We start from the raw sequence: 27,309 nt of genomic DNA, 5'->3' as shown, positions 1-27,309 counted from the left end.
CCAGTGGGTTTCCCGATCTGTCATAGCAGGGTACCAACAGGAGATCCCACTGTAAATTCACACTGGCGCAAAACCGATTCTTGGATCTCCTGCCAAATCCAAATCACCCACCTCCCCTCTCACTCCCTGCCAGCCATTGAACTCGGAATACCACCGAGGGTCTAAGTGCACAATCTGTTGTTCATGAGCTGACAGTCAGCTCCGCATCTCTCTATTTCCCTTTTTGGTTTCTAAAGCTTTCATCTCTCATCCCAGTAGTATGTCCATTACATACTTGCTACATTACTGGGGAATAATTCACATACTATCTAGCAAAGATACATATACATGGTATATATAAGCCATACACTGTATACATATTGCTGGGCTATAACCCACTCAGCAGGGTATATATACACAGTATATAACCAACTCAAACTCAACATTGTATGGAAAATAACCCATATCCAGTTGCTTCAAACACCTAACCACTGTTGGATCTCTGATCTGAAGCCAGAAATCCAGTCAGGCTTTGAAAAACCAATTTCCAGAAGTGTAACTATGGGTCTCATGATTCAAATTGAAGTAGCTGAGATACTGCCCATGGGGTGATCTTTGTAAATATCAACACTATGGCAGCACTCGTTACACTTTGGTCTGATCAATCTAATCACTTTAAATCTGTTCTCCTGGTCTCTGGTTGGAAAGTCAATTCGCTGAGTGCAAAGGCGGGGTTGACTGCACAGTGCATGAAACACAAATGCTTGCAACAAATCCTATTCACACCAATACCTAGGCAATGAAGCCCAGAAGGCACATGCCCTGTGAATCAATTCGAGCTGCTCTAAGTGACAGCAGGCATGCCTCTTTAAACAGATGAATGACAAACCTACCAACTGCCACTCCTCTGAAAGAAGCAAATGTTGTTTCCCAGAATAAAGTTGCAGCAATCTCTGTGCATTTGGTGTAGTGCATCATCTCTGCACTTAGAAAGGCACTCTGGGAATTCAACAACAAAGCAAAGATGTTTGGAGGGCAGAACATGAAAGACCCAAGATATGCGAACTGGGAGGATTGGGGTCTGGTGTTAACACAGGCGATAAACCTGGCCACTGGCTATGATGCTCTTTGTAATCCAAGACAACCAGCGCTGAGGTTTCATGCAGTCTGTGTCAATTACTTATTTTGAGTAATGTGCAGGAGTTAAATAATTTGTTCCTCATGGACGTCAAAGAGACTAAATGGTGAAAGAGGAGGACATTAAGTCGGGGCACTTTTATAAGACGGTAACAACACAGTTTTACTTCACTGGGGTGAGGCCACATAGCAACCATTGATTAATGTCAAAGTGACATAGACGTTCTGATATGAAACTCCCAGTCCTGAGCTTGGAAAGGACCTTGGCCGCTATGGTTCCTGGTTGTCTCTGACTGACTCAAAAATCAATTCTTCCGCTTGGATATCCCACTTGTTTCCTGAACCCAGAAAGTTCTATGCCAGAAAGTGAACAGTTTTTTTTGTATTTATGTATTTTTTTAAAAATTAGCAAATACCTTCTGATGGATGGTGTTAGATCCTATGGTATTAGATGGTGGCACTAAACACACCGCTGGCAGTCCAGTACCTAGCTATGGTTATCTGAGGGATGCTGGAATATGTGCAAATGGCATAATTTTTGCCTGCAATGCCACAGCTTTGGTACTCTTGTCACTGTGACCTCGGTACACAAGAAAGACATTGTTGATCTATACCTCTAGTGTTGCAATAAACATAAAAAAAAACAGGGCTCAATGTCTGGAAGAGTACGCTACAGTAAAACAATTGTCTAATATAGAACCTGCAGAGGCCGACTCTGGTCCCTCCATAGGAAGTTATAGTGTGGTTGTGCCTCTTTGCCACTCAGTTTTGGGTGGGTGCTGGAGACCCCTGCTCAGGGCCTGTACTTCTCATTATATCTGTGGATTGTCACACAGCCGTGGTAAGAGATGGGCCTGGGCATGGCAGCCATTGCTGTGATGATTCCCGTGGCTGGATCGTAGCATGTGATGGTATCAGTGGCCTCTCCGGTTTCCTTTCTGCCGCCTAGGATGTAGACCTTGCCGTTACACACAGACATGCCGCAACTCTCCTGCATGACACAGGGAAAAGGAACTTGCATCAGGAACAATCATATCACAGACTAGCACCCTTTGGTACCTTCATTATCTGTTACTGGGGTAACCCTAACCCTAATGCATTAACAGGCAACACTGATGCTGTGCAGTCTGGTTTGAACAGCATTTCCTATCATTCTATCTTTACTGAAAACACTAAGTTGTCACTAACCCCCAATTGGCCACTGGCGTTCCTCAATCAGATTGTATCAGTGGAGACACACAGTCAGTGACACAGAGTGCTGGGGGAGAAGGGTTACTGAGCGACAGTGTGAGGGAGCTGGATCATTGTCAGTAGGGATACAGGGCGGAATTTGCCAGTTCCCCCACTACCTAGGTATTCTGGTCGCGATGAAGTCAATGGAGTTTTGAACGGATCGCGCATTTGCTGCTGCCCCCCTCCCCACCAACTCCCAACCTGACAGGGCTTTAGAATTCCACCCACAGATGTGTTTAATCTGAGCAGCTTCATCGCATGCTGGGCTCAGTAAAACACTCAGAACAAATATTTTATAAGAAAATTGAATGGAAAGAAAAATATGGAACAGGCTTTAATCATTTAGTGTAGCTCTTCTGAGTGATTCAATAGCCTCTAATGAAGGTAGTCCTCCCTGTCTTACTCTCTCTTTCTCCCTGACCAGCTGTTGTCCATCACTGTGTGCCTCTCTAATCCTCTAACCATGTGTATTGCTCTCTTATCCAGTCTTGTTTGCTGTCCCTTGCACTAATAGAACAGATAGACAGTCAATAGTGATAGACCGATAGCCCAGGGCCTAGCCTGATCTTACCCATTTGCCTCCCTCAACACAGATTCCCAGCTTAATGGGGCCATGGCTGAGCTTCCACTTCCTAATCCTGGAATTTGGACTGGGAATTTCTGATTCAGCATTCTTGGCACACATTGGGAGCAGATGTAAGGAAACCCTGAAATGTACATCCTTGATAGACAGATTTTTAATCAGGAAAGGAATCAAGGGTTATGGGGATAAGGCAGAAAGTGGTCTTGAGGATTATCTCATCAGATCAGTCACTATCTCACTGAATGGGGGAGCAGACCCGATGGGCCGAATGGCCTACCTCTGCTCCTACATCTTATGGATATTCGCCGTGTTGAAAGTTGGAAAATCAAAGGCAGTAAGTTCCGAATTTCCTACTTTATACTTCCCAGCGTTTACCCAGCACTAAAGCAGGAAATACCATTCATTGAACTTAGTTCAGTTGACCTACTGTCGCCAGGCTGGAATCAGTGAGTTCAGCACAGCGGAGGGAGGACTGAGACCAAACCACCCGGTACAGATCATTTCAGAAACAGCAAGATTAGCTGACATCGATTAGATTCATCGTGGATGTGCTGAGGAGGGTTTGGCATAGGTACCTGTCTGCTGAAGGTATTCACCACATGCATCCAGTAGTCCTCCACTGGGTCATAGCAGAAGATGGTCTTGGTCAGACCCCCGGCCACGTACAAAAGGCTGTTCAGGGACACTGCGGTGATGCACCGTTTAGCAACGGGAATGGGTGCTCGCAGCAGCCAAACATTAGTGGTTGGGTCATAACATTGAACCTGTTAGAGAGCAGCAGGGAATCCAATTAATGCACATATGGTCACTGTAACAAACATGAAAATACAACATACAATGAACACAAAAATAAACACATGGGTATGTAGCCGGCACTCAAAATACACCGGGGGGGGGGAGGGGGGGGGGGGGGCAGTGGGTGAATTTTGTCTCTGTAAGCCCCCAAAATTCAACCATGGAGGTGGCCAATCAGAGAAGATTCATCCCTATATGTAGAAATGACAGATTCTCTGGGAATTGTTCATCCAATCACAGGCTGTTTCTCTCCCATGATTGTTGCTGATAGGCCCACTAGTGTTTCCTGCAATTTTGGTTATTCGGCATCGGTGCGGCCAACATTTGTTGCCCATCCTTAATTGCCCTGGAGTAGGTGCTGGTGTGCCCCCTCATTGAATGCAGCCCAGGAGCTTGCTCGGCCATTTCAGAGGGCAATCTAAAGTCAAGCCCACTGCTGTGGATCTGGAGTCACATGTTGGCCACACCAGCTAAAGATAGCAGGTTTCCATCCCTAAAGGACATTAGAAAAGCAGAGGGGCTCAGCAATAATCGAGGGTCATTTCATGGTCACCATTACTGAGACTGGCTTTACATTCCAGATTGAGTACAAATTCCACCAGCTGCCATGGTGAGATTTGAACCCCTGTCCCAGAACATTAGCGTGGGTTACTCGCCCAGTGACATTACCACTACACCACTGTCTCCCCGAAGATGTGTGAGTTAAGACTTGGGCATGAGATTTTTAAAATTATAAATAAAATGGCGGTACATCAAACGCCAATTACATGAGAGGCAAGAGTCTTCAAACTGGGATTATTTGATGCGTACCTTATCAGAGCATGTGTTGTCATCAGGCCCTCCTCCAATCACAAAGAGCTTACTGACACAGCTGACGACAGCCGGTGAGCTGACTGCCTCTTTGAGTGGCGCAACCTCGACCCAACGGTTGGAGAAAGAGTCGTAACACTCTACGCTGCTCAGTCGATTCTGACCATCATAGCCTCCCACAGCATACACCTGGAGCAGTGCAAAGTCAAGAAAAACTGCTCAAGTCAATGGAGAACTTTCGAAGTAGCTTTCACCAAGGTCCCTGAAAAAAATAGGAATGTCCCCCTTGGTTCTGTACCTCAAACCCCGACTGCTATTCACGCAGGTATTTGAACAGGATCTTCAGTTAGAAAAATGGGTGTAAATAGGCCACACTTACTGCTGGGTGCACTCAAACACTTAGGCAGGAGTCTTTCACAGCTGCAATGGGCAGGCTCCAATTTTCCTGGTGTAGTTGTGGGGACTCCTGTTCCAGTGAGGGGGCACGTTTGCTGGTACTGTTGGGGACGGCTCTCATCATCTATGAACCTTAAAGATTTCATTCTTTTGAACTTTGACTCACTAGATTCTCATGGCACAGTTGACAGATGAGGATGCCATATTGTTCCATTTTAATCTGCCTACTTGCCTTTTCCCACTGGGAGAGTTAGAGCAGGTGTGAGCATATCATCTTTCCCCCATGTTGGAGATAGCGGAGGTGGGGTGCTTCACAGTGTATAAATATTATGGGGTGGGGAGGGGGTTGCCGTGGCAACGTCTGCAGCAGCACCATGTGCTACGCCATCAAATGACAACAGCATTTCTGCATCAAATATCCTATTATTTTAATTAAAAAGGAAACACAACCACATTGTCAGTCCCAGTGGTTCAATCTCAGTGATACCAGTTTTTATATCTCTGTGGAAAATGGGGAAAGGGCAGGGAGCAGGATGCAAACAGATAGTCTGAAGAGTTGAATGGACTCCACCTGCACTACAATTTATTCCTGGGGAGGTTTCCAACAGGAAGAGCAAATAATACAATTACTTTAATGAATTTCTTTCATCTTCATGGTAAGGAATGTAAGGGACCCCCTCCACTCAATCCCGTCAAACATTCCCTGGTCATATACAACAGGGGTTAGATATAGGGTAAAACTTCTGCGGCACTGGCCCATCCCTCAAAATGTTCTCTGTATGCCAGGAAGTAAGAAATACAACAGATCTGAGAACAAAGACAGGATCAACAGGACATGAGGGACTGAGCGACATTTGAAAGATTAAAGACAATGGGTGGAATTCTCTGTTAGTCGATGCCGAAATCGGGAAAGGCGATTGCGTGGAGAATCAGCTCAGGCACCAAAATCGCGGCAGGCGCCAATTTGTGGCAAATCACAATGCTCCAGCACCTCGACAGCAGTATCAATGTTTTCCAGAAAGCATGTACAGTAGACACTATTTGCATATCATTGTGGGCCCAACCCGATATTCTTCGGGGCCTCTGTGATTCTCTGCCTCTGATGGGCCGCGTTCCCGATGGTGTGGTTCGCTGGTGTTTTTAAAAATCGTAAAACCAGCCTGGCGGCCGCTGAGGCAGGGAGAGAGGGTACGAACAGTGTCCAACATTGCCATAGTTTGCTGACAGTTGTGCCGCTGGCCGGAGGGGGGGGGGGGGGGGGGGGGGGGGGGGCTTCTGACAGGGCCGGGGGATGTAGCGGGGAGTGGCCGGGAGATGGGCTCTGGGGTCGGGGTGGACGGGCACTGAACACTATTGCCGTAACCGGCAAGGCAGCCATAAAGCTGCGCACTTCGCTAACAGCCACTTTGAACTTCGTGCCATGGGTGGTAAGGTGTCCCCCCCAGGGCACCCTACTAGGTTCCCCAGCCAACCCATCAACCAGTGCAATCTTGTTGGCTGGGATGAGTGTGTGTGGGGAGTGTAATGTGTATGTGCAGCTTGTCAGCCCCGAGTGTCAATCACGGACCCGGTGTATCCCGCACCGTTTATCATTGGAAGCGATTGTGTTCCATGCAGTACCGGTGCTAGCCCCTTAATAGTAGCGGAATCGGTCCATGTGTGGCGCCAGTTCTTCTTTTTTTTAAATAAATTTAGAATACCCAATTATTTGTTTTCCCAATTAGGGAGCAATTTAGCATGGCCAATCCACCTAGCCTGCACATCTTTGGTTGAAGGGGTGCAAACACGGAGAAAATGTGCAAATTCCACAGGGACAGTGACCTGGGACCGGGCTTGAACCTGGGTCCTCAGCGCCGTAAGGCAGCAGTGCTAACCAGTGTACCACCGGGCCGCCCAATAGCGCCAGTTTTTCTGTCGTGAAAGTCCACGAATTCTGCGTTGGCGTCGACACTTAGCCTCAGAAATGGAGAAACCCGCCCAATGTATTGTCAAAACAGTGCAGAGTCGAGGACTAGCTGACAAACAGCCAACGCTGAACAAAGAAGGTAAAGATTAATTTATGTGTGCTATTGTCTAAACAGTTATTATATTACCTTGGTCCTGATTTAAAAAAAACTAGCATTATAGTTTTCTAAGCCATGGTAACTGGTTTGAACTAGTTGGTGTTTCAAGTTTACATAACCCATGTCCCTGAAAGAAACTAGAATATTCCAGGTGATTTAACACGTACGATTGGATGTTGCAGAAGCCTATCAGGGAGCCTTTGGCACACCTGTTGCTAGGTGTTGCGGTTTCCTTTCAAACGTTAATTAGCTCCAGCCTCTTTCACTTACTGAACCTGCAACAGCCTGCTCACAACAACCAGCAAGAAACTCCCTGCTGCTTTCTGAACTACGACCAGCGCAGGAAAGCAGGTTGACCAGGAGGAGTATGGTCAGGGAGCAGTGGACAAGGCAGGGCTACTCAATCCATGGTCAGCTGCGGGCTCCCACTTCGCAACAGCAGGTCTTAACCCTCTAATGCACACTTGTTCTCCCCGGTATTGTGTTTCCAACAGGAAGTGGAGATGAAGGGGCCGGTTTTGCAAGCAGCACCAACTGCTACGGTTTAAGTGCTCTGCGGATGGCAGGCAACACACCTGGGCACCTTGAAGACAGTTTTAGACAGTTAATCAGATAGTGGAGGAGTGACGTTACATGAATGCCAGCCCCAGGAGGGTTTTTATGATGAAACAAAATCTTTCCTGATCTCTTTTTTTGCTGGTGTCAGCCACGGATGAGAAGATTTATACTTATAGATCATAGATCAAAAAATTTACAGTGCAGAAGGAGGCCATTCAGCCCATCAAGTCTGCACTGGCTCTTGGATAGAGCACCCAATTTAAACCCACACCTCCACCCCATCCCCGTAACCCCACCCAACCTACGGTCAATTTAACATGGCCAATCCACCTAACCTGCACATCTTTGGACTGTGGGAGGAAACCCACGCTAACCCACCTACTTAATCTCACAATTCTGCAGGGTGAGGCTTGAAGCACCAGGTTTCTTGATTTGCAATTCCTGACCCAGAACCACCACCTTGGTCTTTACCCAGAGCCGTGAAATTGTGGAACCCGCTACCACTGAGTGATTGAAACAAATTGTATGGATGTGTTTAAGGGGAAGCTAATCAAGCATATGAGGGAGAAGAGAATAGAGGGTTACAATAGTAAATGTAGATGAGGAAAGATAAGAGGGGGTTTGAGTGCACTGGCATTGACTGGACGGGTTGAATGGCCCATTTCTGTGCCATTTATCGTGTATAATCCTATGTAATGTAGGGGTATCTGTCCTAATCACACATTAAGTGAAAAACTGTACTCAATGGGAGCATGGGCCAAAAGATCTGGGGGCAGGATTCTCTGTTTCTCCTGCAGCGCACCCATGCCCACGGGTTTCCTGGTGGCATGGGGTGGCCAGAATGGGAAATCCTATTGGACGGTGGTGGGAGCGGAGAATCCCGCTACCGACGAGGGTGCGCTGCCGAGGAACACGTGGCTGGCAGACCAAAGAGTCCCGCCCTTGATTCTCCCGATGTGGGCTCACTGGAATTACTAGGGAAACAGCAGCAGAAATTAGGGGCTAATAAAAGGTAAAGGTGACAAGTTAGCTTATTGTAAAACTATATTTCCCCCCTACTCTGCAGCTGAATCAAGGAATGCCAGCTTAAACACCCATTGTCCTCCTACGTCTTTCTGCGTGGTCCAGTGTCGCAACTCATCAAGGGGTCTTCGGCAGTACACTTCAAACCCAAGACCTCCTCTGCCTATAGGGAAGGGCGACATGTGTAGGGAACACCACCATCCTCAAGTTCCACTCGAAGTCACACAACAGCCTGATCTGGAACTACATCGCCGTTCCCTTATTGTCACTTCGTCAAAATCCTGCCACTGGGAGAGCACCATCATCGCACAGAATTCACATGTTCAAACTGACAGAGCACAGTTAGTTTTGTTGTCACCATTTGAAAAGTATTTGTTGCAGTGCAAAAGACCCTTTTCTCCTCTCCGTATAACTCCAAACTCCAGGATTTGAGCATATAAATCAAGGCTGGAGTTCCACTGCAGTTCTGAGGGAGTGCTGCCCTATCAGAGGTGCTGCCTTTTGGCCTCAGCCGCTCTCTCAGGTAAACTGTGGCATTGTTTTGAAGAAGAGCAGTGGAGGTATCCAGGCTGGCCTGGTAATATTTATCCCTCAACCAAAATCCACAAAAACACATTATCGGGTCAGTCACATTGCTGTGTGCGACTGCCCATGTTTCCTACAACAGTCACGACACTTCAATGATACTTCATTGATGAAAACACTTTGTGACATGCTGGGGTTGTGAAAGATGCTACAGAAATGCCACTCTAGCCCACCAGCTAAGAGCTAACATAATGTTAGTGAGGATTCCAAGGAGTTGCCTATCCATGTTAAGGTTGGTCCAACCTGTCCTGTTCTCTTCCTAATTAATGACTGGATCTGCATTGCCATGGGAATCATTCTTGGATACCTTCTCTTCTTTCACTCCAACCGTTCTATGAGCTAGCATGTCATATACCTTTCACTTCTGAGGCCTCAACTAATCATACTCTCGAAGGTATCAAAACATGGCTGAAAAGTTGAGGTTTCAAGACAGGTGGACGTATTTAGAGAGGCAATGCAGAAAGTAAGCCAAGGTGGCTGAAGACATTCCCATGACTGTAGGGGGCGGGCTGCACAAGAGACCAGAGTTGGCGGGCGGAATAGTGAGTTTGGAGGGAACAGAGGAGAGTATCACTGGAGGAGATAGTAAAGATACTGGGTAGGGGGCAAGGCATAAACTGAAAACCAGCAGTTGATCATCTTGTCTGTTATTTTACTAGTCAGTGCATGTCCCACACAGCCATTAAAGGAGCTCGTTCAGAGCTGCTTTTGAAAGAGGCCGGTTCAAACAACTATGATTCACTGCAACAATAATTTCTTTGAACAATCATCTCTTTTGAATTAGCTCTCAAATTCCATTTAATTGAAAAAAATAAATGTTTGAAAGGTGTTTGTTCTTTTATTTGGTGTTTAGCTAAATTAGAGTTAAAAATTCTGGTTGGCTTAAAATCTCTTGTTACCTTGCCAAGAAGGACAGCCATCTTGTGGCGCCACCTGCCTTTGTTTAAACATGCTACTCGCATCCAGATGTTCAGCTGGGAGTTGTACATCCACACATCACGACTGTTGATTCTGCCACCTGTTAAACACAGAGAGTGAAACTAAACACCAGGCTTGAGGTTAGGCTAGAAATAGAGCTTGTGCTATGTTTTTACTGCCTTTAGACTTCAAGTAAAGAAATGGCCTATTCACTATCGTTGGTCTCAGGCCTTCATTTGACTGGAGAAGGGCCTTTGCTGGATTTTTGAGGAGTCCATGGGCCTCACCTGGACTGCGGAAGAAACCTGTGTTAGGTCTCCATTACCCATGGAAGAAGTGAAGAAGATGATAAGAAATATTAAACAAGCTTCAACGATTATGTTCAGTCACAAGGCGAGTAGATTCATAGTGAAATGCATTCTTGAGCTACATTGTCAGTAAAACATAAGGGGATACATTTTCCGGTCCCGCCTGCCGCAGGAATCATTGCGAGTGGGACAGAAGGTTTGACGGGCCATTGAAAGGTCAGTTGACAATTTCTGGTCTTGGGGGGGGGGGTGGGGGGGTGCGCGACCAGAAAATCCCTGCCCAAGGATTTCTTGGGAAAGACCATCACCAACCATCAGCACACTGAGAAAACAGCTTCACACCTCTTCTGCAGTACATTGAAAATGTTCCGTTTGCTTTTCCAGGCCTAGGTTTGACCACTATGGGGTCGCTGTTAGAACTTCATTTGTGCCAGAAATGGGGCAAATGCGTACCAACAGCTGCAAAGGCTGACAACTCAAGGGCAGCCTTCTGACCTCATGAAAGCAAGGAATTGCATATACTTTGGAACATTTTGTAGATTTGGAAATCCAAACGTTACAGATTCAAATATCACAATACTTTCTGGTTAACATTTTCACTTTTATTATTCATGATTTAATTACTTCTTCTCCCTACAAGTTAAACAGCTACTCCTCTTCCATTCTTCACTCATAGAATCACAGAATTTGCAGTGCAGAAGGAGGCCATTTGGCCCATCACGTCTGCGCCGGCCTTTGGAAAAAGCACCCTACTTAAGCCCAAACCTCCACCTAGCCCTGTAATCCAGTAACCCCACCTAAACTTTTGAACACTAAGGGGTAATTTAGCATGGCCAATCCACCTTACCTGCACATCTTTGGACTGTGGGAGGAAACCGGAGCACCCGGAGGAAACCCACGCAGACACGGGGAGAAAGTGCAGACTCCGCACAGACAGTGACCCAAGCCGGGAATCGAACCTGTGACCCTGGAGCTATGAGGCAGCAGTGCTAAACACTGTGCCACTGTGCCACCCCCAAACACCTTCACTTAATGCTGGTAATTTCCCTTTCTCTGCCATCATAAGGCCCTGCTCCCAGTCTCCCACCTCCTTCCAACAAAGCATCGATCCCATCTTCTGGCCCACCGCCTCTATTCTTCCTATTATCTATGTGCTGGTCCCTATACCTATTTACCCCTTATCACTTTGCAGGATGGTAACATTTGAAGGGCTGTTTAAAAAGGTGTCAGCTTTCCAAATGATCACCTCCTGCCTGCGACGATGCCCACCAGTATCAGGGCCGGAAAGGTCCGGCCAATGTCATTGATTTCCCCCTCCCTTCTCCTGTGCATTTTCCTCTTTCACCTTCAGTGCTTTCCAACTCTGTCCTTTTCCCGATCGTCCACTTCCTCTTCCCTTCCACCCCTTGCCTCCTTGCAATGCATTATGTCTCTCCCCCTCAGATTCTGACCTCCCGTCACCTCAACAAACATTCTCTTCCCTCCTGACATCCACTTTATCTCGGCTGCGCCCATCCATGTTTGGTGAGTAAAGGCACTAGATAGGACCCCGCAGCTCCTCTCGATATTCTTCCAGCTGGGATTCCCATTCTGCCCATAGAGGCAGCAGCCCAGATTGGCCACTAGTACACTAAGAGGAGGAGTGCACCTGTCTATTGGACAGTAAATCCAGGATAGAGGGACTGGGCATGAATGGGTCCTGGTTCCATTGATCAGTTTTGCAAATGATGACGTACTCACCATCTCCCCCTCAAAATACTTGTTAAATTCTTGTGGTTAGCATCTATTAAGGCCAACATTAATCATTATTAATATGTCTAATCTCTCCTTTAATATCACCAAATGATGATGGGTCATTCATACGTTTGCTATTTGGAGAATCATGTTGAATGCAAATTGACAACTATTTGCTTGCAAAACAGTAACTGGATGAAAGAATATTTCATTGGCTGTGGTGCACTGTAAAGCTGTTCGAAGGATGTGAAAGGTGCGACAGAATATAACATTTCTCTCCAGATACCTAGGCATCAAGCTAATTAGTCTTAATTCCCAGGCCCCTTTCTGTGAACTCTGATATGCTGTCTGTGCACCTGAATTTACAATGTTGAGCCCAATCCGCTGCCACACTTTTACTTTCCCACGTTACTCTTTTCCCAAGCCTACTGTGGGGTTCCAGCTTCCACGCCTGAGGTAGAAGCACCAAGTGGAATTTGGGACACCTATTTTTCTGTTTATCCTCCCCCAGCATGAACCATTTGTATCATAGAATCATAGAATGTCAGGATTTGATTCAAGATCCAGGATACATGGTTCATTCCGGTGCCTGTCCGGGGAGGCTGGTACGGGAATCGAACCGTGCTGCTGGCCTGCTTGGTCTGCTTTAAAAGCCAGCGATTTAGCTGAGTGAGCTAAACCAGCCCCTGGTTTAATAACACATCTGTGAAGTGCCTTGGTAGCTTACTGTCTTAAAGGTGCTACATACGTGCAATCTGTTGTTAGTCTGAAAACAGCAAGGAAGAAAGGGCACAGAAACAAAAACAAAAAGAAAGACACTTGCTTGGAGACCATTTGCCAAACTCCTGCAGTCCTGTGCCAATTCCAGAAGAACCTACAAGGCAAGTTCTACAGTTTGTGTCGTGACTTCAAAGTTCTCAAAACATGTTATGCAAATCAGACTGAGAACTGTTAACTGTCAAAAGAACGGCCATAAAACCTCCCTCAGGAACCAGAGCCATTTCCAACTCAGGAGACATGGGCCAGGATTCTCCGAGCCCGCTCTGGGTCGGAGAAGCGCCAGGGGGCACAAGAATCCCGCCACGCCACTCCGATGCCAGGCCGCCGATTCTCCGGCGACCAGAGAATCGGCGCTAATTGCGCTCGCGCTGGTCAGGGGCCGCTCAAATAGGCCCCTGCGGCGATTCTCCGCGGGTGACAGGCCAAACCCCTGCCGAGTTCTGCCAGCGTGGTTCAAACCTGTTCCCAACCGGCGGAAGCCCAGACCCCCGCGGCCGATGTGGATGTCTTGGTGGGCGGGAGGACCTGACTCCGAGGGGGTCTCCACGGGGTCCAGGCCCGCGATCGGAAGCTTCCGATCGGCGGGCGGCCGTGATCTGAAGAGGGCCTACCTCCTTCAGCGTGGTCCCACTGTTTGGTCGCTCACATGTTGCTCCACGCTGGTGCGGAGATAGCAACCACGCGCATGCGCCGTCGCGGAGATGGCCGTCGCGCACATGTGCGGACCCACGCCGGCCGTGCAGGGCCAGCTTTCGGCGCCGGAGTAACTTGCACCACAAGTGACCACCAACTCCTTCCTTGGGTCATAATGCTCTAGGACATTTTCGGATGACAGCTGTTCCTTAATGTCCCTAAATGCTCGATTTTGGCGGGAGGACCATTTCCATTCTTGCCCCTTTTTTAATGGCTGGTGGAGGGGTTCTAGGATGGACACCCTATTTTCAATAAATTTTCCATAATAGGTTACCAACCCTAGAAATGATCGTAACTCCTGGACCCTTAGTGTTGGGTGGGGTTACTGAGTTATGGGGATAGGGTGGAGGTGTTAACCTTGGGTAGGGTGCTCTTTCCAGGAGCCGGTGCAGACTCGATGGGCCGAATGGCCTCCTTCTACACTGTAAATTCTATGTAACTCTATGGTGGGAGCTGGGGCTTCTTTTATTGCCCTTACTCTGTCTTCTAATAGGTGTAAGCCTGACTCGTCTACTTTATATCCCATCCTCGTCGCCACTGTAGTAATCCACGGGAGGCAGGAGTTCCGTCACCACACCAATATTTATTTACAATAACGATATTACAGGAGCAGCTACAAACAGTGCTGCTAGCAGTCCAGTCAACTTAAGACTGACTCACAAAGCCTACACAGGTGCTTATATGGGCCCCCTCAATGAGCTATCATTGAGGGAGCTCATACTCCAATTGGCCAACCAATAAAGTCAATTGGAGTTCATTACACCGACGGTGCGGCCAAGATAAGAAGAGTCTGAATGCTGCTTCACCACAGTGTAATGTGCCTTTACAAAAATTGCAGGAAGCAGCTCACAGGAGAAATTGAAAATGATCTTTTGTCTGCCAGTTAGAGCATTCTTGTTCCAGTTTGTGAATCAATCTCCATCTTCAATGAACTCATCCTCCCCGTGGATTGCCTCTTCTTGCCCCAGCCCCAACACCATATTGTCCCTGCACCTGTTGGGCTTCCCGGACTGCTGACCAAATTTCTTGCTTCTTCTGAGCAGTTCGCTGTTGTAATGCAGATGAGGCACAACCACTAAAATGTTTCAGGTGGTCAGTGTACTCACCCTGCCTACCTCCTGCCCACTGGAAATGGTCATTTGGAAGTTGAGTCTTGGACATGCTGTGACACAGTGTGTCCTCCTCAGCTACTGTTAAGGACATGTGTGTATGAGACGGAGGGAAAGAATGGGAGCGAGGTCAGCTGGAATGAGGAGGGTGAAGATAAGAGGAAGTGAAGGTCAGAGAAGGTGAAGCAGAGGGAGCAGGGAGAGGGGGAGAGAGAGACAAAAAGGCAGGGTGAGAGAAATGCGATGGTAGTGAGTGGCATGGAAAGAGCAAGTGTCAATGCAGAGAGTAGGCAGAGAAGGTGCTAATAAAGAGTGAAAATAAGTTAAAACAGAGGTAAAGGGGTTGAAAGGGAGTCCCAGAGTGTGATAGGACAGTGTCTGACCCACTGTCCTACCCAGTCCCAGAGTGTGAAAGGACAGTGTCTGACCCACTGTCCCACCCAGTCCCAGAGTGTGAAAGGACAGTGTATGACCCACTGTCCCACCCAGTCCCAGAGTGTGAAAGGACTGTGTCTGACCCACTGTCCTACCCAGTCCCAGAGTGTGAAAGGACAGTGTCTGACCCACTGTCCCACCCAGTCCCAGAGTATGAAAGGACAGTGTCTGACCCACTGTCCCACCCAGTCCCAGAGTGTGAAAGGACAGTGTCTGACCCACTGTCCCACCCAGTCCCAGAGTGTGAAAGGACAGTGTCTGACCCACTGTCCTACCCAGTCCCAGAGTGTGAAAGGACAGTGTCTGACCCAGTCCCACCCAGTCCCAGAGTGTGAAAGGACAGTGTCTGACCCACTGACCCACCCAGTCCCAGAGTGTGAAAGGACAGTGTCTGACCTACTGTCCTACCCAGTCCCAGAGTGTGAAAGGACAGTGTCTGACCCACTGTCCTACCCAGTCCCACTGTGTGAAAGGACAGTGTCTGACCCACTGTCCTACCCAGTCCCACTGTGAGAAAGGACAGTGTCTGACCCTCTATTCCACCCAGTCCTCCAGTGTGAAAGGGCAGTGCCTGACCCATTCAATCTCTGTACATGGATTCACTTACCTGACACAAGAATGTCATTCCTCAGGGCGCAGACAGCATACTCCGATTTGGTGAACTCTGGGAGTTTAGCCAGCGATTTCCACTCTCCTGTCATTGGGTCATAGCATTCAGTGTAAGGCAGATTGAAGCCTCCCACTCGCTCACAGCCTCCCACCACCACGATAACCTCGGAGTAACCAGTGGACCTGTGGGGAGGAGGAGCAAAAGAAAATGGTTAGGATGAGTACTCACACTGGGTAGCAAACTACTACAAAATACCTATAGACCAAGTGTGGCCATGTACCTGCACAAATCCAAGTTAGTCTACACCAACGTCCCCATTAAACTTGAGAGATAATAAGGTGATGAAATGGCACGCCATTTTTCTACTCCGTGAGCAGTACTATTCTGAAACATCTCTGTGACTGAGGTGGGGTGGTGGGAGGGAGGATCAGTGTTTCCTGCATTCTCATTATGAGGTCTTCTAAATACTGGCAGCCCAATTCCAATCCGAACCTTATGTATAGGGCGGCAGGTGGCAGAGTGGTTAACACTGCTGCCTCACAGCACCAGGGACCCGGTTCAATTCCAACCTTGGAGTTTGCACGTTCTCACCCTGTCTGCGTGGATTTCCTCCGGGTGCTCCGGTTTCCTGCCATAGTCCAAAGAGGTGGATTAACCATGCTAAAGTACCCCTTAGTGTTCAAAGATGTGCAAGTTATGTGGGATAGGGAGTGGGCCAAGGTAGGGTGCTCTTTCGGAGGGTGGGTGCTGACTCAATGGGTTGAATGGCCTCCTTCTGCACTGTAGGGATTTTATGATTTACCAGCTGTACGCCATTTAGACCGAGTTTCCAAATTACAGCCAATTAATAAGAGTGGACCTGATTTAGATGGGTCCATGTGTCCGGAACTGGACCGACAAGATGTAACCACATATATTACAGATCTCCACATTTGGTCATTATATGGATACTTTCAGCCCCATTCCCATCTAACGAGTGGCCACCCAAATATTTCTGCCATGATTAGGCCTCCAGTCATCTTATCACACTACGGGGGAGTCAGTGGTGCTGTGGTATCATGACTGGACTAGTAACCCAGAAACCCAGTGTACTGCTCTGGAGACCCAGGTTCGAATCCCACCACGGCAGGTGGTGAAATATGAATTCAGCAAGATTCTGGAATTAAACACCTAATGACGACCATGAAGTCATTGTAAAAATACATTTGGTTCATTAATGCCCTTCAGAGAAGGAAATCTGCCATCCTTACTTGGTCTGGCCTACGTGTGACTCCAGACTCACAATGTGGTTGACTCTTAACTGGCCCCTGAAATGGCCTAGCAAACCGGTTTAAGGGTAGGTCTTGCCAGCGATGCCCACATCCCATAAAAGAATGATGAAAAAGAGAGTATGGTGAATTTGGGGCATTGCAAACAAAGGAGCCTGGTACTTGTTCTCACCTGCGAGGCCTTGTCCGTGGTGACATCATCTCATTGCCAAGCACATGGTACCTCCTAGCCTCGTGCAGGAGTTGGTAGCAGTCAGGGGAGTTCTGGATCAACTGGTTCCCTTCCACCGTCTGCACAAAGTAATTGGGATGCAAGAGGGGGAGCCTGACGTGAGTTAGCAGTTCCCTCATTATGGGCCTCCTGCGGTCAATGTCATGATAGATCCAACGCATCACCGACTCGTACGCCGTTTCTTCCTTGCCGATGACCAGATCGTCACTGGAGACATAATCGATAAGCTCATCCTTCTCCAGTCCCAGGAACTCCTCATGCATGGCAACCTCGGAGAACGTCTGCAGGCCGAAGCCTCTGCACTTGGAGTGCAGTGATTTCAGGGAGTGGGTGTCCGCAAACTTCTGGATGCCCAGGCAGTTGCAGGGGTCAAGCTGCTCCTCCAAGAACTTGGCACAGGCATCTCGGATGGCGCTGATTTGGAAGAGGCTGGATGTCTCGAAGAGGTATTGCACATTGTCCGTGGTGATCCTCACCTTTCCCGTGTAGACATACTGTAGGAACTGGTCCATGGCACTGGCAAAGATTCCGTTGATCTCCACCAGCATCTCCCTGCTCTCGCGGTGGTCATTGCAGAACATAGCCCTGAAGTAGCTGCTGCAGGAGGAGAGGATGGCTCGGTGGCAGGGGAACTCACGGCCCTCCACGCAGATAACCACATCAGTGAAGAGGCGGCTGTCCCTGAACTCGTTCAGCATCTCCAGGATGCTCTCAGCATGGGATGGGCCCGAGGAGAAGTCAAAAATGTCTTGGTTCACTATGGGCTTCTGGTCCACTTCAAAGACTTTGCGTTTGGTCACGGGCGAGTCAGGAAAATGACTTTCATCCCTGTTAATCCGCCGTCCTAGTATCAGCACCATGGCTTTACCTGGTCACTTAGTGCAATGAGACACTCCTTTGTTATCCTGAAAGAGAGAGACAAATTCAATTCAAATCTCAATGATAATATTTACACATTATACAGTAAAGATATTAATTCACCATTTCTTATGTATTGTATACAGTGGTAGTGTTATCAGCAGCAAAGGGGTAATAATACCTCTCTACATCAGGGCAGTGTTATCAAAAATAATGGAGTGGTACAAATCTTATTGCATGTAGTACACGGGGAACATGGACACTGATGCAATGATTGTTCCCAACATGGACCGGATAATAAAATAGGACAAGAAATATTGCATTTGTTCAGATGTGACAGTCTTATATTGCATTAAAGTTCCCTCCGAGCCTTTCTGAAACTGAACTACTCCTTAATATTCAGAACATTCACAATTCTCTGTTCAAAAATTGCTAAAAACCTTTTAACCTGAATCTTACCCTTCAGTTTCATCCAACCCTTTTGATTTTTATTCCCGTTTATCTACAGTCCAAGCAGCTGTTTCTCCTTTGCAGACATTCCTGGGGTAGAGTCCTGGCAGAATTTGGGCTGGATTCTCTGTTTTTGGGACTATGTCCCCACGTCGTTGTGAAAACTGTGGTCTTTTACGCCAGGAAAATTGGCATCAAAAGGCCACAGATTCTCAGCCTTGCCGGGGGCTAGCAGGCAGCTGTCGTGGAGTTCACAGCTCCAGCTGCCAATACCCCTCCCCCCCCCCGCACTTCTGGGTTAGAGGCCGCGCATGCGGACGGTGACAGCCTCCAGGGGCCGCGCTCCAAGGCGGACTCAGACTGGGGAAATAGTGCCCCCGATTGGCCGCGCGCCCAATCCGGACCGCCTGCACAAAAAAACCCCAGTCCCAAATGAGGAAAACTGGATTCTCCGCCCCGTCGTCGAACGTGATTTCGGCATCGGGGTGCGAATAATCCAGCCCTTGATTCTTCATTGTTTACAGTGCGGAGGAATTGCTTCTTCATTGGGTACAGTCCTGGGGGAACTAATTCTCCATTGGGTACAGTCCTGGCGGAACTGATTCTCCATTGGGTACAGCCCTGGGGGAACTGATTCTCCATTGGGTACAGTCCTGGGGGAACTGATTCTTCATTGGTTACAATGATGGGGCAACTGATTCTCCATTTGGTACAGTCTTGGGTAGACTGATTCCCCATTGGGTACAGTCCTGTGGAACTGATTCTTCATTGGGTACAGTCCTGGGGAACTGATTCGCCATTGGTTACAATACTGGAAGAACTAATTTCCCATTGGATAGTGTTGGAATAACTGATTCTTCATTGGGTACAATCCTGGAGGGACTTATTTTCCATTGGGTAGAGTCCGAGGTGCAGATTCTCCATTGAGAACAGTGCTCCCTGTTCTTCCTGTGGTCTGTCCATTTTCCTCTTCATTTCACTGTTGCTCAGAGAACAGCTATGTGGGTGAGATAAGCAGACTGTTGTTACATGAACCATTCCACCCAAGCCTAACACTACTTCAGTTCTATTCACGGAGAATGCATTCCAACAGTGATCAATAAGAGTCATGAAGCAATGTTGTCCAATTTCCATACTTATGGGCGAATTGTCATTCCAAGGCGAGGACCCAATGCCCGAAACATATCCAGGTCCTGACCATGTATCAGCAGCAGTGATACAACTTCGTTTTCAAAGTGGCAGCACCTAATTGGTTCGGAGGTGAGGTCAGTGCCCAATTAGGGGTGTTGGGTGGAAGGCTGGAGATAGTCATGGAGAGATAATCTAAAAGATAAATGGGAGCCATGGCTGGGTTTGCCGTTGCCTTTGGAAATAGCTGAGCAGGGAGAGCAGAGGGCCATTAATAGTTTGAACCTCCCCATGTTTTTCTAATTCATCCTTTGAGGCCCTGATCAAGGTTGTGGTGGTCAGGGGACTTATACTCTTCCCTCCAGGGAAGCTCCAGTGTGGTATTCCAAGTAGGCTGGAGGTGGCCATGGATACCAGCAGCCTCACATTCCTCCTTGGAGTCCTAACACTCTCTCCTCACAAAATCAATCCTCTCGGCTCTCGTGACGGCAAGTCACGAGCAACTTGAGTTTCACTCTCCCTTTTTGTACAACTTTTTCACTGTGGTTATGAGCAGGAATGGCTTCCCTCTGTATTTGTGACAGCAATGTTCAAAGGTGTCCCAGGGCCTCCATTTCCCCATGCTGGCAATTTCAAAATCTTAACCACTGCTTCCCATCCTGCTTAACGAGCTCAACAAGCAGTTAATTGGAGGTGTGTCATAGAATATAAGAGAAGGGAGGTTAGGATGGAGCTGTATAAAATGCTGGTTAGGCCACAGCTAGAGTACTGGCCCACACACTATAGGAAGGAAGCAATTACACTAGAGAGGCTGCAGAGGAGATTCACCAGGATGTTGCCTGGGCTGGAGGGTTTCAGCTATCAAGAGAGATTGGATAGGCTGGGGCTGTTTTCCTTGGTGAAGAGAAGGCTGCTCCAAGGTGTATAAAATCATGAGGGGCTTAGGTAGGATGGGTAGGAAGGAACTTTACCCCTTTGCGGAGGGGCCAATAACAAGGGGCATAGATTTACGGTAAGGGGCAGATGGTTCAGAGGGGATGTGAGGACACATTTTTTTCACCCAGAGAGTGATTAGAGTCAAGAACTCACTGCCTGAAGGGGCGTTGGATGGAGAAGCCCTTAACATTTAGGTGAGCACTTGAAATGCCATAGCATATAAGGCTACGGACTAAGTGCTGGAAAATGGTCGGCACTACCATAATGGGCAGACTGGATTATTTCTGTGCTGTAAAACTCGATGGTTCATACGGTTTGCTGGTTCTCCCCCTCCCGTGCCTTTAAAAATCTAATTGTATTACTGAGGCATCAGGAAGCAGTGACTCCTTCCAAGTGTGCAATTCTCCAGGCCTGCCCACACATTTGGTGAGGAAAGTGGAAATGCAATGCATCAGGTCCCTGCCAGCTCCAAAGCAATCCACCCGCCCCATTTCCAGACAATTTCAGTGGTTACTGATTAAGGGCTAATGGTAAGGCCTAATTTCTCTCCTAACTTACAGCAACAAAGACGCTCTGTATCACTGGCACCACAGCGGCGATCAATTTTGGTAAGATGAGGAGTGGTAGGGAGGGCTGGTAACCAGAGTACACAAATTAATTTAATAATCTTTATTGTCACAAGTAGGCTTACTTCAACACTGCAATGAAGTTACTGTGAAATGCCCTTAGTCCGGCGCCTGTTCGGTACACCGTGGGAGAATTCAGAATGTCCAATCCATCGCACAGCACGTCTTTTGGGATTTGTGGGAGGAAACCGGAGCAGCCGGAGGAAACCCATGCAGACACAAAGAGAACGTCCACACTCTGCTCAGACAGTGACCCAAGTCGGGAATTGAACCTGGGACCTATGCGCTGTGAAGCAACAATGCTAACTACTATGCTACCGTGCCGTAAATTTCAGGGGCGGCATTCTCCGCGAACTGGCGGGGTGGGCCACTCTGGCGCCGAGTAGTGGCGTGAACCACTCCGGCGTCGGGCCGCCCCAAAGGTGCAGAATCCTCCGCACTTTCAGGGGCTAGGCTGGCGCCAGAGTGTTTGGTGCCACGCCAACCGCCGCTGAAGGGCCTCCGCCGGCCAGCGCGAGTTGGCACATGTGCAGGAGCGCCAGCGTGTGCTGGCGTCATCCCAGCGCATGCGCAGGGGGGTTCTTCTCCGCACCGGTCATGGAGGAGGTTGACAGCCGCCGGTGCAGAGGGAAAGAGTGCCCTCATGGCACAGGACTGCCCGCGGATTGATGGGGCCCGATTGCAGGCCAGGCCACCGTGGGGGCACCCCCCCAGGGCCGTTCCCCCCGCGCCCCCCCGAAGACTCTGCAGGCCGCCCTTGGAGCCAGGTCCCGCTGGTAAGGACCTATTGTGATTTACGCCGGCGGGACCCGCCAAAAATGGGCGGCTACTCGACCCATCGCGCCCCGGAGTACCGCTGGGGGGTGTGCTGCCAATGGATCCCGACTGGCGCGGCACGATTCCCGCCCTCGCCAAAACCCCAGCGCCAGCGGATTTGGCAGCCGGCAGGGGCGGGACTCACCCCTGGCGATTCTCCGACCCGGCGGGGGGTCGAAGAATCCCGCCCAAGGTATTTGACAAAATAATCAGAGGTGAACATAAGGAAACATTTTTTACACAGCGAGTTGTTGTGACCTGGAGTGTTGTGGCCTGAAAGGGTGGTAATAAGTTTCAAAAGAGAATTGGGTGAAAGGATTTACAGGGCTATGGGGAAATAGTGGGGTGGGTGGTGGGATTAAGTTAATTGTTCTACCGAAGAGTTGTCACAGGTATAATGGGCCAAATGGACTTTTACTCTGCTGTCTCATTCCACGATTCTATGAATTAATTATTGCCCATTAATGTATCCTCTTGGTAATAGTATCAACATGCTCGATAGTATCAACCAAGAAGTGAGAGGGGGCTGTGACGTCACTGAATGAAGCCGGTTTATCTGTACTGGGGAACTGTAAGTTTGTGTAACAGATTATCCTTGTTTATCTGGGCAGGCTAACTATAGATATTAAGTTATTTAATAGGAATGTACGTACCTGTTTCGGAGGTGGAGTTTAAACTGCTGTAATTTAAATCATTTCACAAAAATAGGAAAACAAAGGTGTTACGAAACAGGAAACTGTTGAATTATCTTCCAAACAATGAACCGTAACACAAAGTCCCAGTCGAACTTCTGTGACTGGATTTATGTTGCTTAACTGCAAGGGTGTGACATATAGCCCGGGGTCTGCATGAGTGAGATTTATAGGTTGGCAACATTTCCAATGTTTCATTTAAAATCCGATCATATGATAGGTGAGTGTGCTATATAATGGCCCTAAGCTTCACGATGGACTTGAAGTGGATCAAAGTGATAACTGCAGCATCAGTTAAACCAGCATTTGATCACATGGTGTATGTACAAACATAACTACATACAAACATAGCTCTATACCCAGAACTACAGACACAGATCTACACACAGAATGTAACTTCATTAAATCTTACTTGTGACAATAAGCGATGATTATTACATTCAGAACTAAATACAGAACTACACACAAACATAATTATAAAGAGAAGTACACGATGGCACAGTGGTTAGCACTGCTGCCTCACAACGCCAGGGACCCGGGTTCAATTCCGGTCACTGTCTGTGTGGAGGTTGCATGTTCTCCCGCATCTGCGTGGGTTTCTTCCGGGTGCTCTGGTTTCCTCTCACAGTCCAAAGATGTGTAGATTAGATGGATTGGCCTCGATAAATTGCCCAATAGTGTCCAGGAATGTGCAGGTTCAGTTATGGAGTTACAGGGATAAGACAGGGTGGATGGGTGAGTGGACCTGTGTAGAGTGTTCTTTTGAAGGGTCGATGCAGACTCGATGGGCACAATGGCCTCCTTCTGTACTGTGTGGATTCTCGGATTCTACACACACTATGCACAGAATGATCCAAACATAATTATGCACAGACATAACTGTACACAAACATAGCTCTATACCCAGAACTACAAACACAGAACTGCACACAAACATAACTGCACATTCAGAACTTTCTCCAGAACTATACACACATAATTATAAAGAGAACTACACACGCAACTATACACAGAATGATCGAAGCCTACCAAGTGCTGGAAATTGGGATTAGGACATGTGTTTAATGGACTGCACAGACACGATGGGCCGAAGGGTCTTTTTCTGCCCTGTAAAAGTCTGCGACTCTACACAAAAAAATAGGCACACAGAACTACACACTGCAGGACACAACACAAACAGAACTACAAATTCAGTTCTGCATTCAAATTCGTCACACTCAAAACACACAATTGGACTTGCGCAACATTTGACAGACAGGCCATTCCAATGTTAGACATCCATCCCCCATTGACGTCAGGCAGCGTCCCCTAACATGTTTACCAACACAAAGAGAAGTGATCGTTGCATTTACATCAAAACATGCGCTCCAACGTGGAAATACGCTTCTTAAATGGTGCCTCTCCCGGACACTCAGACTTTAACCACGTTTTTACTTTTACCCAGTTAGGGCCGGCTGTGGCCCAGCTACTTATTACTCGGTGCGACTCTCGGGGAGAGGGGCCAGAAATATTGGTGTTGTTTAAATTCCTTCAGCACCGGCGGCCCCTCTCAACTGGATCAGCGCATCAGAACCCAGAGCCCTCAATCGGTTTGAGGGAAAGAGAGGGTGAGGGGGGAAATGAGGGGAAAGGGAAGGGGGAGACGTGGTGGGGAGAGGGGGGAGAAAGAAGGTTGTGATGGGAGGAGGGGGGGGGGGGCGAGATGGGGAGAGAGGGTTGTGAGAGGGCGAGAGGGTGGAGGGAGGAAGGGTGGCGAGAGGGGGGCAGAGAGTGTGGTGAGAGGGGGGAGAGCTCGAGAATTGTGGAGAGAGGGGAAAGGAGTTGAGGGGAGAGAGAGTGGGGTGGAGAGAGAGAGAGGGCAGCAAGAGAGAGAGAGATGATGGAGAGTTCAATGCTGCGAATAGACACGCAAAGGCTGGGGACAGCTATATTCTTGAGACAAGGAAACTCGGCTTCTGCCAGCCTGGATCAGCTGTTTGGGATTTGGGAAAGTTCGAGTCAGCAAAGGACGTAATGAACAAAAATAACACGTTCCCCTTTTTCCCTCCCATATCCGCCTGGAAGCCGAGCCGTCAGCTGGTAAACAAAGCGTTTGAGGAGAGACGACGCGCCATCTCCTGATCACTCCAGGAATACCACAAGGAAAACATAGCTTTGTGTGTGTTTTTAAAGACAAATCCCCATGTCGACACACGAATGCTATTTTCAAAACGGAACGGATCACTGTGGTGAAGAGCTGCCCTCCTGGGGCGCTTGTGATTCCCAACCCCATAGTTAAATTAATTTTCATATTGACACCACCAAAAATAAACGTGTCCCTCGTGCACAATGTAAACAAAACCCTCCCCCACCATATCCCGCTCACATGGAAGAACAATAACATTCGGCACCATCTTTACCTTGTCTGCTCTGTGGGATGCTGCAGCAGCCAGTGCCACCCTCCCCAGTGCCACCCTCCATGGGCAGACCTCCCCACACAGCTGGCCAGTGCCACCCTCCCCAGTGCCACCCTCCATGGGCAGACCTCCCCACACAGCTGGCCAGTGTCACCTCCAAGGTTGACAAGCCATCAGAGGTTTTCCCTCTCTCTCCGATCTCCCCCGCATCCCAAAACAAAATGAAAACCGGGACTCAATCCAAACAGGATCAACATCCTCTTTGTAAACCGTCCACAAGTTGACTTTCGTTTGTCTTTGTTGCTAATCTCCACGAGTTGGTGTGTGTGTGAGAGAGAGAAAACCCCTTCGCTCCTCCTGCACACCGTCTCACTCGATCTCCAAAACCTGCCGGTGTGTTTCCAAAACAACCCGCACTCACTTGTCACACGTTTCGGACCTGTGAACGATAACCAATCCTTACCGACGAAGGGCGATGCTCTGGTCCACAAACCCGGACAGGCAGTGATAAATTTCCTCTTTTAATTTCCTGGTTGCCTCGATGTGTTTGTTGATTTCTGGATTAACGGAAAGTTCCCTGGCGCCTCCAACGATGGACAATTTTGTCCCCCAGCCCCCTCCCGCCCGTTGTCTCTGTATATAGGGCGGACAGAGTGTGGGGTGGTGGTGCTGACTGGGTTTATTTACTGCTGCTCAACACTTGGGCTGGCACTCGTCACTCACTTCCCCTCTCCCATTCCCTGCTCTCACTGAGACGGAACAAAGAGCACGGCAACATCAGCACCGACAACATTGCATCAGCGAGAGCAAGCCGGGAATTGTAGTCACCGAATGATGGCCACCCTCCTCCCACCGACACCCCTGCATTTCGGGTAAAGACTACAATTCCCAAGTAAGCCTGCAAACAACCCCCCTCCCCCCCCCCAACCTCTCCGCCAAGCTCAGGTTCCCCGCCTGCAGGTGCCAGGCGAGAGGCAGGGCTCCCCGAAACAGTAACCACCCATCTCGTCACAGAACGGGGGCGTAAATCAGGCCCGCCCATTGACTGCTAAAATATAAGCAAAATACCGAGGGTGCTGGAAATCTGAAATTTAAAAAAATACAACCTGCCCTCTTCAGACACAAGACGCCTTGGCAGCATTCCTCCCAAAGTTCAAAGATGTGCCGCTGAGGTGGATTGGCCATGGTAACATGGCCCCTTCGTGTCCAAAAGATGTGCGGGTTGGGTGGGTTACAGGGATGGGGCAGGGGTCTGGGCTGAAATAGGGTGCTCTTTTGGAGGGTTGGTGCAGATTCGATGGGCCGAATGGCTTCCTTCTGCACTGTAGAGATTCTACAATTCTATAAAAATCTGGAGAGAGGTGTGGGTGCGATTTAACGGGGGAGGTGGGGGCAGAACGAGTCCTGTTGTGGGCGGATTTAGCGGGGTGACCCCGCTGTTGAACAGGACTCATTACTTTTCGGGCCTCGGTACGGAAGGTCTCTCCAGGGGCGCACTTACCACTTGTCAGTGCAGGAAAATGGTGCTCTGATACACAATCCCCAACATGACCTGGATCCCCCCCATCATACCTGTTCGGCGAGTCCTCGAGTCTCCCGCACTCCATCTCATAAGGGCAGGGCACCCCGGCCCAATCCCTGGTGTGGGCACACTACCACCTGGGCACTGCAAGGGCCCTAGGCTGGCATCCACATGGCACTGCAAGGGCCCGAGGCTGGCACCCACATGGCACTGCAAGGGCCCGAGGCTGGAACCCACCTGGGCTCTGCAAGGGCCCGAGGCTGGCACCCACATGGCACTGCAAGGGCCCGAGGCTGGAACCCACCTGGGCTCTGCAAGGGCCCTAGGCTGGCACCCACATGGCACTGCAAGGGCCCGAGGCTGGAACCCAGCTGGGCTCTGCAAGGGCCCTAGGCTGGCACTCACATGGCACTGCCAGGGTGCTAGGCTGGCACCCACATGGCACTACCAGGGTGCTAGGCTGGCACCCACATGGCACTGCCAACATGCCTAGGTAGCATCAGCAGCACCACGGTGCCACCCTGTCCAGAGGCCAACACCCTGGGGCCTCCAATCACCTTGGAGAACCCCCTCCCCAAGTTCCGTTCCGCCTGGTCCCTCTTTGTGGAGATCAATGCTAAACAACACCCTGCTGGG

General features: G+C 48.9%; 1 protein-coding gene across 2 annotated transcripts; it reads right to left on the bottom strand.

Moving 5' to 3' along the window:
* Positions 1-210: 210 nt before the first annotated feature.
* On the bottom strand, positions 211-26,014 carry klhl24a (kelch-like family member 24a). 2 transcript variants are annotated; one of them, XM_038815913.1, is made up of 7 exons: positions 25,615-26,014; positions 17,190-18,154; positions 15,747-15,931; positions 10,062-10,180; positions 4,538-4,726; positions 3,508-3,696; positions 211-2,107 (listed from the first exon to the last, which is right to left on the bottom strand). In XM_038815913.1, the coding sequence occupies exons 2-7, from the start codon at positions 18,107-18,109 to the stop codon at positions 1,910-1,912; spliced, it is 1,800 nt and encodes a 599-aa protein (XP_038671841.1). In that variant the 5' UTR covers positions 18,110-18,154; positions 25,615-26,014; the 3' UTR covers positions 211-1,909. The 2 variants fall into 2 exon arrangements, with proteins under 2 accessions (XP_038671841.1, XP_038671842.1); XM_038815914.1 differs by lacking the exon at positions 25,615-26,014 and adding an exon at positions 18,567-18,622.
* Between the last annotated feature and the right edge of the window lie 1,295 nt (positions 26,015-27,309).

Source organism: Scyliorhinus canicula, chromosome 13 (genome assembly GCF_902713615.1).
Source record: "Scyliorhinus canicula chromosome 13, sScyCan1.1, whole genome shotgun sequence".
NCBI classification, from domain to species: domain Eukaryota; kingdom Metazoa; phylum Chordata; class Chondrichthyes; order Carcharhiniformes; family Scyliorhinidae; genus Scyliorhinus; species Scyliorhinus canicula.
The sequence above is the reverse complement of the archived record's forward strand: the minus strand, read 5'-3'. Positions and strand labels throughout refer to the sequence as shown.